Raw genomic sequence first — 15,272 nt, 5'->3', positions numbered from 1 at the left:
CATCAACATCCAGCAAACCTTCAACCACTGACAGCCTGACACACATCAACATCCAGCAAAACATTCAACCACTGACAGCCTGACACACATCAACATCCAGCAAACCTTCAACCACTAACGGCCTGACACACATCAACATCCAGCAAACCTTCAACCACTGACAGCCTGACACACATCAACATCCGGCAAACCTCCAACCACTGACAGCCTGACACACAGCACAACACACAACATCCAGCAAACCTTCAACCACTGACAGCCTGACACACAGCACAACACACAACATCCAGCAAACCTTCAACCACTGACAGCCTGACACACAGCACAACAGACATCAACATTCAGCAAAACATTCAACCACTGACAACCTGACACACAGCACAACGCACATCAACATCCAGAAAACCTTCAACCACTGACAGCCTGACACACAGCACAACACACAACATCCAGCAAACCTTCAACCACTGACAGCCTGACACACAGCACAACACACACCAACATCCAGCAAACCTTCAACCACTGACAGCCTGACACACAGCACAACACACATCAACATCCATTTCATTCTATAGCAGGTGCTGACAAAAATCATGAATATAATGATCATTGTATCTTATACAAGAAATTTTGGTATTATCGTAATCAATTCATTCTGTGACAGTTTGCACATGATTATAATGATCATTTCAATCTATACTAATATCTACATCAAAACTATATCATAATTATAATGACCATGTTATTCTATCACACTTGGCATAGCAATATTTTTGTTCTAACATCATAAGCATAGCAAATATTTTGAGCATGTGAATTCTTAATCATCTGTAATGAAAACAGCGTTTTTGTTACACATAATGTTATGAGCCCAGTGATATTCTTCCCATGCATTGACAGTTTGTCATATCACACAATCACCCATACAGTGTTTTTTTTTGGGGGGGTTGGTAGTTGTTTTTCCAAATCAGTATAAGTATGATGTGATATTCAGAAGTAAAGTCAACGATCCCTGTTCTACCTCTGACAACCCAAGCCTGTACCCATTCAGTGTGACACTGGTCCCTACTGCCCATGTGTGTCCACAGCTCATGGTGCTTACCCTGCAGCAGAGGACAAAGAGATGTTGTCTTTGGGAGAAGGGGGGCGTGGTGGGGGAGGAGCTTCATCCTCACTGTCCTCCCTGTGAGGGCTTGAATGCTGGGGCAATGGTGGGGGAGGGGGTGTACGACTGTCACCTGCAATAACAAGAAAGACAAATAGTAGTGAACATTTCATTTTCCTTTCTTTTCCTTTTTTTTTCAGAAGTGTGTGACCAAAGATTCACAGCATATAAACCGAATCATGACAAATCTACAGAACTGAAAAATGATCATCCTGTGGTTAATGCGTGTTACTATGCTAATACATCTGTCCACTGACGCAACATCTACACTTGTCGTTTCTCTCATTCTCTCTCGCCTTGACTACTGTAACTCTCTATTGTCTGGTCTGCCTGATTCATCCATTCAGTCCCTTCAGCGCATACAAAACTCTGCTGCCCAACTCGTCCTCAGAAAGAAAAGTTCTGAGCACATCACTCCTCTTTCGCAACATCTCCACTGGCTCCCTGTCTCACACCGAATAAAGTACAAGATCAGCACTCTATGTTATAGATGCATTCACAAAACTGCCCCTTCCTATCTCTGCGGCTGCCTTCACCTCTACACTCCATCTCGCTCACTACGATCGGCTTCGGATCCACTCTGTTTACACATACCCAGATTCAAACACTCGACTGTTGGCCGCCATTCTTTCTCTGTCTCTGGACCTTGCAATTGGAATGAACTTCCTCTTTCGCTTCGTCAAGTCTCCACACTCAGCTCTTTCAAGTCTGGCCTTAAAACCCACCTCTTCCCAAAATAGCCTCCCTTGCCTGCCCTTCCTTATCTTTAGTTTCTACAGTTTTAGAGTTATGCATGCGTGTGAATGACTGGTGCGAAAGCGCTTTGATTTGTCTCTGCACAAGATCCAGCGCTATATAAATACCATTATTATTATTATTACTACATTTGTGTATCTGTTCTTGTTTACTGCAACACACCTATATATCTTACTGCAGTTGTGTACTGCAAAAACCTGTGTTATTCTTGGCAAAAACTGTGGTGATGTGCTCTTGCAAGGGTGAGCTGCCCGAATGTCCCAAAGACAGATATTAACAATAATTGTTTATTGGTATCTCAGAAGTTTTGCTTTACTCTCTGTATTGTTTTACTCTCCACAGCTGTGCTTGTCTCTCATTAGCTGTGTCTGACTCTGTGTGTGTCTTTCTCTATGTCTGGCTCTCTGTGCCTCTGCCTTACTCCGTCATCTTGCTTACTCTCTATGTATGTATGTCTTACTCTATGTGTGTCCCTCTGTACCTCTGCCCAACTCTCTGTAATTTTTCTTACCATGTATGTATGTCTTTATGTGCGTCTCATTCTCTGTAACTGCATTTCTCACTCTGTCTCACAACCCATAACTGTGTATCCCAAAATAACCATGTCTCACTGTCCATAACTGTGTGCCTGAATGTGGAAGAATGGTTAAGATGCTGATCTGCCAATACAGTATCCTTGAGGGTCTGGGTTTGAATCCTGGTCTTGCTCTTTTCCCCCAAGTTTGACTGGAAAATCAAACTAAGTGTCTAGTCATTCAGACAAGACAGAGGTCCTGTGTGCAGCATGCACTTGGCACACTGAAAATGAATCCATGACATCAAGAGGGTTATCCTCTGGTAATATTCTATAGTAAATACACTCTGGTAGTATTAGGTACACAAATACTTATGCATGCTCTCAAGGTCTGACCAGCGCATTGGGTTATGCTGCTAATCAGGCATTTGCCTAGCAGATGTGGTGTGGTGTATATGGATTTGTCTGAATGAAGTGAAGCCTCCATGAGAAACTGAAACTCACCCTCTACAGCTCTCTCATTCTCTATAACTATCTACGGCAGTGTGTCTTACTCTATAACCTTATGTTTCACTCTCTAAAGCTATGTGTCTCATTCTCCAAAACAGTGAGTCTCACTCCATAACTGTCTCACTCTCTACAGCTGCATGTCTCATTCACCAGTCATGTGTGCCCTCACTTTCAATGGCCTTGGTGGCCACGTGCACCAGGTCGGTCCAGTCCAGACTCATGGCATCAGGAAGGGTCCTGCCGTCTGGCAGCTTTCTCCCCCGAGGTCGTCCCACGTCCGCCACTGCTCGGGGAGACAACCTGTCAACACAGGTATCACCTTCAACACGCTTCTCCAACACAGGTAGAACACCCATTTCCCCATTCAACACAACACTGGAACCTACCAGAATGCTTAAATTGATGTATTTTTGATGTTATTGGTGTATCTTGTTTAAAAATGGAAAAACCGATGCAGTGGTCAAATGGTTAGAGTGCTGGATTCTTGCCCCAGTTTCCCCACAGTGTTCAATCCCCATCCCACCTGGTGGGTAAAGGGTGGAGATTTTTTTATCTCCAAGGTCAACATATATGCAGACCTGTTAGTGCCTGAACCCCCTTTGTGTGTATACACACTCAGAAGATCAAATACACACATTAAAGATCTTGTAATCCATGTCCATGTTTGGCAGGTTATGGAAACAAGAATATTCCCAGCATGCACACCTCCGAAAACAGGAGTATGGCTGCCTGCATGGTGAGGTAAACAGAAAAAACAGTTATATACGTAAAATATTACGTGTGTGTGTGTGTGTGTGTGTGTGTGTGTGTGTGTGTGTATGACTGAAACCTGACTGAATGATACAGGAAATGAATGATGAGCGCCCAGTGGCAGCTGTCAGTCAACTCTACCCAGGTAGGCAGCCTGATGTGCAAATGACTCCGTGTTTGTAAAGCACTCTGACTAAAGATAGGCACTATATAAGTATCCATATAATCATCATCAAAAAAGAACTGCAAACTACAAAAAAAAAAATTTTTTCAAACCCATCATGAGTCAGGGTGTAGCTGTGTATGGACTGAGGGTGACTGGTATAGGAAAGGTGCCACAAGGAGATAAGATATCCAAAAAAAAACTTATCAAAACAAAGGGGTAAGGTGCCACTAAGAGAAAAAACATACCAAAAAAACTGATCAAGGGGAAAGGGAAAATGTCTGCACTGCAATGGCCATGCAGCACTCACCGTTCTGATGCCGTGTTATCTGATCCTGGACTGCTCTCTGCTGCTTTGGGGACTGCGGTGGTGAAAATGAGGTCCGTGCCAATGCTGAGGTCATTGCTGGGCACCACATCATTGCTGGGAGCGCCCACACTGCCCTTGGTGCTGTGAAGGCTCTCATCCGAGTAAGTGCGCTGCAGACGACGACTGCGTCGGTTTGGAGGTGGCTTGGACTGAAAGAGAAGCTGGGTTTACAAGAAGTTTGAATACGTTCTGTCAGAATGAAATAAAATGGGTTTACAAAAAGTTTGAATATGTTACGTCAGAATAAAATGAAATTCAACAGAAGTATCACTGTTTAAAATCTGATTCATTCCTCTTCAGAATCATTTTGGTTGAATAAAAAAACTTCTCTCTTTTCCATATACAAACTCCTCCCATTATTACCATATTCCATGCTGTGATCTTGACTTTTAACTTCAATACGGGTAACATGCTGTCAAGACATCTCACACTAACAAATTTGATGAAAACTTGATGTAAGACATGAGCTCGATCAAACTTTTTCAAATAATGACCTTTACCTTTAAGACACACAGGACAGAACACGGCACAGATCAGGCCAGGACAGAACATGGTACAGATCAGGACAGAACACGATACAGATCAAGACAGAACACAGAACAGAGGAACCTGTCAGAATCTCACCGACAGAGATGCCAGATCACTCTCAGAGATGTCTGGGTCAATCAACCGTTTCAGTTCTTCCTGAAAGTTGATGCGGGATGCCCCAGTGGTGCCCCCAGCACCGCGCTGTTGGCTGGAGACAGCTGACCGATGGCGTGTGTTGAGAGATTCTTCAGACGACATGCCAGACAGGTTTCTGTGAGACACATTTTGTCACTCTTCTGATGACCTGTCTATAAATGACACACTGTGAGGCTTTCCAGACACCACATCTGTGCAGAAGATGCCCCTTCCCCCATCAACACAGTGATCAGCTACCTAAACAAACTAGTCAGCTACACCCCAAAAACCCCACAGTTGCCAGCTACATAAACATAGCTACACAAACACAGTGTAGACAGCTTTACCCCCCCCCCCAAAAAAAAAATACAGTGGCCAGCTACATACATACTGTGGCCAGCTACCCAAACAAAGTAGACAGCTAAACCTAAAAAAAAACAAAAAACAGTGGCCAGCTACTTAAACATGGTAAACAGCTGCATCCCAAGAAACAAAGTGGCCAGCTACTTACACAAAGGCCAGCTAAATAAACATAGCAACATGCTAGCCAGCTACATAAACATACCTACATCAATACAGTGGCCAGCTATCTAAACATGGTAGACATCCACACCCCAATAAACACAGTGGCCAGCTACATAGCCTATATAAACTCACTGGCCAGTTACATAAACACAGTGGCCAGCTACATAAGTACAGTGGTCAGCTACACAAACACAGTGGCCAGCTGCACCCCACATAAATCACAGTGGCCAGATACACCAACATAAAGAGCGACACTTCCCATCAAGCCACTGGCAGAAGAGAGATGGACATACTTGCTGGAGGAGCGAGGACTGCTGTTGTTGCTGCTCATGGGGGACGTTTCCAGGTGTTTCTTGCTGGAGTATGCCTTGCGCAGCTGTGACGATTCCTTCCGTCTGGGAAATGTGTCATCTGAAATATGCACCGCCAGTTTACATTAACACAGCTTGTCTTATACACATTAGCATTAATTCCTTATCATCTGTACAAATTAACACAGTTAATCTGTTCCATCTGTACACATAGTACTTCATTATTATCTGTACACATCAAGTACACAATAACAAAATACTTCTCTATTTTCAATAGACTTTAATACTTTCTCATCTGTACACACTAACACAGCTCTTCTTTTTCATGTGTAGACTTTAATACTTCTTACCTACCTGTACACATTAACATAACTCTTCTTTCTCATCTGTACACAATGACACACTTCTTTCTCATCTGTATACATTAACTTATCTGCACACACAAACATTGCTCTTCTTTATCATCTGTACACATTAACATAGCTCTTCTTTCTCATCTGTACACACTGAATATCGCTTTTCTTTCTGATCTGTACACATTGATATAGCTCTTCTTTCTTATATACAAAATTAAGATCATATAAAACCTCTAGGTAATTTCTGTTTCAACTGTGCACAAATTTACTCTCACAGAACTGGTGTCCAAAATGCGATATGCAAAACCATTGTGTGTGTGAGTGTACATCTGCCATGCATGCAAATGTGAAGGTGGACAGTACAAAACGTTTGTTGCAGAGCACTCACTCACCTCTGTGAACAGGTGGAGGCATGTCCTGTTTTCCACCCCCACTGCTTTGCAGCGACAGCAGGGATGAGGAGGAAGAGACGCCAGCAAAGTTGGTCGCACCCCCGTCCCCTCCCTGTGCCAGCCCCGGGCCTGCCGAGGTGGGGGTGTGGGCGGGGGGAGGGGCAGGGTGGGCGTTGGGTGGGGCCTCCTGGCCCAGCAGGTACTTGGTGTTCTGGGTCTGCTTCAGCAGCTCCAGAGCAATGTTGCCAGTGGCCGGCATGCTGCTGGATGTGTAGTCCATGGTGGCAAACTGGCGCCGGGGACCTGACAACCACCACCAGAACACACACCTATCACATTCATATGGGTGGAATGAATTCTGCACCTTTATATGTGTACAGGCATGCACAACCAGATTGTATACCTCACACATTCATATGGGTAGAATGAATTCTGCATCTCTATATGTATACAGGCATGGACAACCAGATGTTATATACCTCACAAACTCATTTGGGTGGAATGAATCCTGCATCTTAATGTTATACATATACGGGCATGCACCACCAGAATATATACCTCACACATTCATATGGGCAGAATGAATTCTGCATCTTTATGTTATATGTATACAGGCATGCACCACCAGAAAACATACCTCACACATTCAAACAGACTGGATGAATTCTGCATCATCACATGTACATGGGCAAATATCCTAGATGTGTTGTCCATGCTCTCAAATGTGCAACCTGTGTAGCGGTTAACCATGTGTTAAATTTTCCAAGACCCCAAAACAACGTCACATACAAACATAAAATTAAGCACAAACATACACAACAGAATTACCAAACAGAGTGTGAGGTGGTGAGAGAGAGTGGGAGGGGAGAGTATGGGCTGTTTGAACACTTGCAGAAATAAGGAGCTTGCATTATACTCCCAGTTTGGTTAAATATACTGTACCATGTCAAACTGATGCAATCCAGGTCTATCTATTTGCTCCTCTCGGCCAAAAATTTTCGCGACAACTCAGTGATAAGACATCTCATTATAAGACCACATCTGCTAGCCAATGAAATGCCATTTCTGGCAGGAGGTTAAACTTGCAGAAACACTGATCTAATTTCCATCATTTTGCCTCTTTTTTCTTCTTTTTCTTTCTTTTTTCATAATGAAAATCTTCAATACTGTGGATGTGGTAAAAGGTAAAATGAAAATTTCAAGTCTCTTCCCAACCTTGCAAGGCAAAACAATGGTTTCCATTTTTAAGCCTTGGAAATAGTCTTCCAATTCTTTCCCAAGATTTTTCCAGACTTCCATGACTCCATGGCAAACCTTGTTTTTCAAAGATCCCTTAAAAAAACACACAAAAAACGTGATAACCAAACAGGAGTGATAACCAAGCCAACAGACAAGAGGTGAAAACCTTGCATACAGATTGGGAATGGTGAAAGAGGTGAGTGGGGAGATCAGTAAGGGGTGAGAACTGACCTGGGAAGTTGGAGTGCTGTGACACAGAGCTGTACACACTGTCAGTGCCAGGCAGGTAAGTGTTGGAGGCTGATGCCTCCATGTTGAGGTAGTTACTGGCCTCCCCTCTCCTCAGTGCTGCCTGAAAACCACCAACACCACAAAGTGCACAGTGCTGTGTGTATAACACTAACAGCCATGGTGACAGGATCACTGTCCTACAGTGCACAGTGCTGTGCGTATAACACTAACAGCCATGGTGACAGGATCACTGTCCTACAGTGCACAGTGCCATATGTGTAAGAGCCATGGTGATAGGATCACTGTCCTGCAGTGCACAGTGCCGTATGTGTAAGAGCCATGGTGACAGGATCACTGTCCTGCAGTGCACAGTGCCGTATGTGTAAGAGCCATGGTGACAGGATCACTGTCCTGCAGTGCACAGTGCCGTGTGTGGCAGACTAACAGCCATGGTGACAGGATCGCTGACCCTATGTGCAGTGTTGTGTGTGAGAACCATGGTGACAGGATCATGGTCTTGCTGTCCTACTGTTAACAGTGTTGTGTGTGAGAACCATGGTGACAGGATCACGATCTTGCTGTCCTACTGTTAACAGAGTTGTGTGTGTGAACTATAGTGGCAGGATCACAGTCTTGCTGTCCTGCTGTTAACAGAGTTGTGTGAGAACCACGGTGCACAGGGCTGTGTGTGTAAGAGCCACGGAGACAGGATCACCACTGTCTTGCTGTCCTACTGTCCAAAGTGCTGTGTGTGAAACAACTATGGTGACAGGGTCACCACTGTCTTGCTGTCCTACTGTCCGTAGTACTGTGTGTGAAAAGAACCATGGTGACAGGATCACCACTGTCTTGCTGTCCTACTGTCCGTAGTGCTGTGTGTGAAAAGAACCATGGTGACAGGACAACTGAAGCCACCACTGTCCTGTTGATCATGGTGTTACATGAATGAAAAAGCATACAGCAAAACACTGGTACAATTTTGTATCCGGACATTATCAGGGCTGTGTTGTAAGCTTTTGCTTTTACAGAGATTTTAATGAATGACCTTACTCCTGTGCCCATGTCCTGCCCATATCTTTCTCAGCCAAGGACCCTTACATTCATCATGTGACCACTGGTAGGAGGTGGCCAACAGTTAACTAGCCAGTTACCAATCCTACAGTCTTTGTAGTGTCTGGGCAAATAACTGACAAAGGTCCTGTCCGGCTGTCACTTGTATACACTCAGCCTGTGTGGGATTCTTCCTAGGCTCACACACAGACATACACACAGACAGGAGCGGGTAAGAGCTACAGTCCTCAAACGCCAGTCTTCCCTGCTCCTGTGTCCTGCTGACAATCTGTCACAAACCCACATTACATGACAACAACGCTCACTGTCTGATCATTTCCAAACATACACTCTTTTCCATTAACGATCCTTTCAATAAACACTGCGTTATCCATGCAGTTCACCAGTACCTATAAATACAACACTATATTTTAACAGCAGCATAAATACAGCACTGTACATTTACAACTATATAAAATGTAACACAGTCCATTTTAAGAGACACATTAACACAACATACATTTTTTTTCTCGGCTACAAAAACTTTTAATACCATCAGAATTGTGCAGTTCATTCATGTTCTGATCATAAAACCATAATCCATTACCTGAGCTTGTCGACCTGATGAAGACAATCCTCTTCTACTGTTACCTGTAAAACACACACACACACACACACACACCAAATCATGTATGAGTACCACAGAAAAGATATATCCTAATATCTTGCTTTCCTACTGACAGACACACATGTGTGGACATAAATGGACAAAACGCCACACACGAGGCAAGTATTTCATATTCTAACTGGGGGCATCGAAAAATTACACTCAAGCAACTTTTACACACATCATCATACCAACAACAAAAAAAGTGACACCCAAAACAAAGACATGATTACAGACGTTATGATCTCACAGTCAGAAAACTTCCTCAGAGCAGTCCAGGGCTCCATCGCATAGAAACTTTCATGTCACTCTTTACAAAAACAGTGGATCCCATCTGTGTCTGCCTCAAACAATGGGAGTGTGCATGGTGGGCCAGACAGCCAGCCAGACAAGGACACAGTGAAGGTACAAACACCTCTACATTGTTCTCACAGACCCCAGTACTGACAGACAGCACAGGGAGAAGAACAAAGTGCAGAGAGGGTACTGCTGGCTGGGGACAATTCATCAAGCTGTGACTGCTGCTGTTCTGACACCACCTGTACCCTCACCCCTCTCTCATGGTCATGCCCCAGGGGGCCACACTTAATCTCACCATGAAACAACAATCCCATCAGCTTAGGTACGGCCAATGGTAAACAGTGAATAATGACTGCACTTTGGCGCGCACGCACACACACACGCACACACACACAGAGGCATGCATGCAAGCACTCATACACATACGAGAGAGAGAGAGAGAGAGAATTTTATCAAAGAGTGAGACAGACAGTGGCAGAGAGAACTTTTTCAAAAACATGAAAGATGGACAGACACATGGGTGGAAACAAATCAAATACAAAAATGTTTATAGCCCAGAGACTTGGGGTATTACACACACACACACACACACACACACATGAGAGAGAAATAGACAAAGAGTTGTCAAAGCGAGAGAGAGAGAGAGAGAGAAAGTGGCAGAGAGAACTTTATCAAAAACAAAAGACGGACAGACACAGAAGTGGAAATAAATCAAAATCAAAATGTTTACAGCCCTGAAACTTATGCACAGCACAATAAACAGAGCCAAAACAAAAACAAATAAACAATGAAAATAAAACGGGGTCTTGTTGAGCGCAGTACCCTGCTCTAGGAGCAAGCTCACCGCATTTGACAATAAATGAATAAAATGTGGTCAACACACACATAGTGATAAACACACACATATGGTGACACACACTGACACAGTCACACACACAAACACACACACACACATCACACTCACACAGAGTGACTGACAGACAAGGCTAGTGTTCACAGTATCACCTGTTCAGTGCACAAGACTAGGCCAGTGTTCCTTGCACCACAACAACGGTGACCTCTTTTGTCTTCTCACAAACCTCCTCGGTGTTTGTACACAACTTCTCTACATAACCCTGGCTGTTCTTTGGACTTTTTAGGTACAAGAGACCTTCACCTCTTCCTGCTTGTTGACTGTCAGTCTGCTCTCTGGCACACACCACATATATTCATAACCAACACCCAGATCTGTCAATCCTGGCCTCTGTGTTCACACACACACACACACACACACACACACACACAAAATGACAAGAAGGACACTTACACAGCTGTGGGAAGGTATACAAAACTGACAATGCTGCTACTTGGTGTAACCTGTCTGACATGTTTTCCTCTCCCACCCACCCCCCACACAGCCTTGCTGGCAGACAGCCTGACAGTTATCTCCACCCTTCACATTCTTTCACCCACTACCCCCACCCCTTGCCGGCTGTATGCTTTCAAAAACTGTATACACTTGGCAAGATATGGGCTGTGGAAAGAGGATTACTAAATGGAAGGTTGGGTGTGTGTGTGTGTGTGTGTCACCAGACAAAAGACCATGTATGGTGCATTGTGCTGTACACAAATGTATGCACTGTGTGTGTCACCTGACTGAAGACGGGTATCATTACAATAAAAATAAAGCGTCCTGTAATCATGTATCCACTACCCTAGAGGTAGAAGTACACTCATTCCACACAAAGCAGGCCACCACTGGCTAAAAACAACAACAGCACCAGCCTTTTGCAGGCACCAATCATGATCTACCACCCCCACCAGCTCACTCACCACATCCACAAAAATATCCAAACTTACACTTCATCATACTCACAAATCAGTACACAAGATAAATAATGACAATGTAAAATGTATAAACAGCAAGTAAAATTTCAAGTAAATAAAATAAAGTTGAAACACAAGTTGATTTCAAGCGAGCACAAACGCTGTTGAAGTGGGTCTGTGTACTTGCATGCATTAAAAGAAAAAAGAGTTCGGAAGGGGGTTGTGTTGTTGAAACGTTTGTTTGGGTTTTTTTTAATGCTTTTCCGAATGTAGCTGTACAGCATACAACGTGCTGTAGCTGTGGTGTACTGTCTTGGGGCAGTGAAGGAGAAAGTATTCTTTCAAGGGGTGTTGTTCAGTTCCTTGGAATGCAGAGAGGCAATCTGTGAATGAACCAAGTGGTCGAGGTGAACAGGCAAAAGATCAGAAATTTAGACTGGGGAGGAAATAAGGGGAAAGGAAGGAAAAATTTTAATTATACCGAAAGTGTGCTTCAACAGAAAGCTAATGCAGTGCTTGAAGCAGATACACGACATGGTCTTGTTTCTTTGCTGTGAGGGTAAACCTTGCTGCTGGGTTCAACACATTTTTCAGCTGATCTTAATACCCTTTGGGGCAGCCAGCCATAGGTGATTTAAACTAGTCTAGACAGGACAAAGGCACAAAGTAAGGTTCTGTTGCTGACAGATGTCAACACGGAACTTCTCAGACAGAGAGCTGAAAAAGCAGATTTCAGGTTTGAGTGATGTGATTGTCAAGGGACATGCCACTTGACATGATGATTCCACAACTGCATGCCAAAAGAAAAAATGAAATGTCAGTGTTTTCTACACAGAGAGTGGATGGGACAGAAAAAGATCAGTTTAAATGAGAAGGGCCTCAGTTTTATCACCATTTAATTTCAACCTCTGCTGTCTTCCAAGACTTAACCTGAACAATACTGCTTTGATGGTGGGATCTGTTTCTGTTAGACAGCAAAGCCTGCACAGCTGATGTCATCTGGACTGGTAATAACTGGCTAGGGAAGAGTGACTATCAATGAGTGACTGCAGGAGCTTGTTGTACATAATGAATAGGACAGCCTCAACACTGAAACCTTTTGTACACCTTGGGAAATAGGCTTTGGGTCATATTTAAAAAAAAGAAAGAAAAAAAGGTCAATGATCATGACTGCGTACAAAAAACTCTGTAACCACTGCCAAGGTGTTCCAGAAAAGCCAAACTGACTGTGAAGTGTACGAAACACCTCTTCAATTATTTTAGACAAGGAACAGATTAGACACTGTCTATTTATTCTTCAAAACATTTTGGTCACTTGAGGTCTACTTTGAAAGTGGTTTGATAATAGCAAAATTGGAAAAAAGGGAAGGAGTCTGACAACAAACTGTTCATCGGTGAAGATATATATAGAGAGAGAGAAAGAGGGAAGCTCATCAGGCAATCAAACAATGGGATAGGAATGGGGTCAGGAAGCCTTTGACTTGAAAAGTGTGTGTGTGTGTGCACATGTGCATGTGTGTTTGCAGGCCCCTTTCTTTGTGAGGGTGGCACAGAGATGGGTGAATGGTGTCTAAGGGTGTTTGCAGCCAATGGTACAGAGCCAGTGACCAGGTCACTGTGGAGGCCAGTGCCTGACTAGAGGCAGTGAAACCAAAGCAAAGCGGGGAGAAGTGGCAGAAAGGTGAGGAACAATAGGTGAGCAGGAAGATCCACAGGTCAGATGAACCAAGAGACAAGACAAGTATAAGTAACAGAGACATAAACTGAGGAAGTATAGGAGAAATAGGAAAGTCAGGAAGTATAAGAGAGAGGGAGAAAGACAGGAGACAGACAGGGGGATAGGAGAAAGGGGAGAAAGACAGGTAGTGCAGGAGACAGAGAGTACAGGCGAAAGGGAGATAGACAAGATACAGGGAATGGAGAAGTGTAAGTAGGACAGCAGACAGGAAGTGTAAGTGAAAACAAGACATGTGGGAGAAAGTTAAAACAGACAAGAGGCAAGGCCTTCAAGACTCACTTGTGATACACTTAAAAAAAAAAAAATCTAATTGTTAAAATGTGTTCTGTATTTGTTATTATGAAGCTTCGCGTTTAAAAAAAAAAAAAAAAAAAAAAAAAAAAAAAAAAAAAGTAGTCCTAACCAGATTCGAACCCCGCGTGTTCGGGTGAGAAGAAACTGCCTTATCCATTACACTATCGTGGCTCCTTAAGTGACGTTCTAAAATTTAACATTTGAACATACTTTTTTAAAGGGCGATAAATCAAATGCGGTATTCGCAGTGAGAACGCTGTTTAAATCATATTATTCTGGTGTATCTTGGGCATTCAAAAAATCTTTGAGGGCAAAAAAAAAAAATTCTTTTTAATGGCTATCGCTGCAATCACACTGCAACATTTAGCCATTTTCACTAGATCTAGATAGATGTACAAGTTTAGTTACACCCACTGGGAATGCAGTACGACATGGTCGATTAAATTTCTCTTTTATGTTCATTTAGTTTTATAGTTTTAAAGTTGATATGAAAATTTAGTATTTTGTTAAACTAATAACATGTAGAGCCAAGTACAAGTACTTCTAAACGTCGTAAGAAGTGAAAAGGACTTCATTTTGAGAAAAGTCAATACTGGAAATTTTTCGTTTCATCGTGATCAGTTCAAGGGTATTAACTCGCATGGTTTACAATTTTTAACTGTGAATTCCAACTGATTCTGTGGATATTTTTATGGCAGTTTGGGGCATAATCCAGTAAGTGATGAGGCGTTCACAAATCTTTCTTTGAATAAATATTTAACGGTCTCCTTCTCCAACTTTCCATCACATGTTATCGTGTATTGTCCACTGAATATAGGACTGAATGGGCAGGTCAACAACTTGAAACAAAATGGCGTTGTTCGCGTTCGCAAAGAATATGAGCACGCGCTTTGAATGTGTATAAATATGTGTACGCAACTGATTTTTGCCCATGACCTTCAGAGCTCAGCCAACAGATCTGTAAAGCCCACTCGTCGTATTGATTTTAGTATTTTCTGAAAAAGACCACTTGGGCGAATGAACATTGTGAAAGCCCTGTACACTAAGAGTAAAACACACAAGCTTTTTATGTATTGAGTATAATTTCAAAATGTAATGTTTAAGATGAGAAAGATCAGTTTAAAGCAAATTAAGTCCCCTGGCATTAATTACAGAGTAATTTCCCTTTTTTACTATCTGCACCAAAACATTTGCAAAATAAATATAACTTCCATGCTTAGCAAAAGAAGTTCCTGTTTGAACAAAAAATGATAATGACTGCTCTTGTTGTTGTGTCAGAATATCAGATCAAAGTGCAAAGTTTAGAGAATACAAAAAATATAAATATAACAGTAAATGCAGTTTGCATATAATTAGGCTTTTTTTTTTGTTTTTTTGTTTTTGTGCCCATCCCAGAGGTGCAATATTGTTTTAAACAAGATGACTGGAAAGAACTGAATTTTTCCTATTTTTATGCCTAATTTGGTGTCAAC

General features: G+C 42.7%; 1 protein-coding gene across 2 annotated transcripts in view; it reads right to left on the bottom strand.

Moving 5' to 3' along the window:
- Positions 1-15,272, bottom strand: part of LOC143296304 (signal-induced proliferation-associated 1-like protein 2) — a 63,327-nt gene that overhangs the window by 4,163 nt on the left and 43,892 nt on the right. For both annotated transcript variants that reach the window (XM_076608154.1, XM_076608155.1), the window contains 8 exons: positions 9,603-9,646; positions 7,946-8,066; positions 6,476-6,778; positions 5,710-5,827; positions 4,853-5,027; positions 4,169-4,377; positions 3,115-3,245; positions 1,103-1,238 (listed from right to left, as the gene is read on the bottom strand). In XM_076608154.1, the coding sequence (XP_076464269.1) occupies positions 1,103-1,238; positions 3,115-3,245; positions 4,169-4,377; positions 4,853-5,027; positions 5,710-5,827; positions 6,476-6,778; positions 7,946-8,066; positions 9,603-9,646 (1,237 nt within the window). The remainder of the gene's footprint in view (positions 1-1,102; positions 1,239-3,114; positions 3,246-4,168; positions 4,378-4,852; positions 5,028-5,709; positions 5,828-6,475; positions 6,779-7,945; positions 8,067-9,602; positions 9,647-15,272) is intronic.

Source organism: Babylonia areolata, chromosome 21 (assembly GCF_041734735.1).
Source record: "Babylonia areolata isolate BAREFJ2019XMU chromosome 21, ASM4173473v1, whole genome shotgun sequence".
Taxonomy (NCBI): Eukaryota; Metazoa; Mollusca; class Gastropoda; order Neogastropoda; family Buccinidae; genus Babylonia; species Babylonia areolata.
Note: the sequence above shows the minus strand (reverse complement) of the source record. Positions and strands in the feature narration are given on the sequence as shown.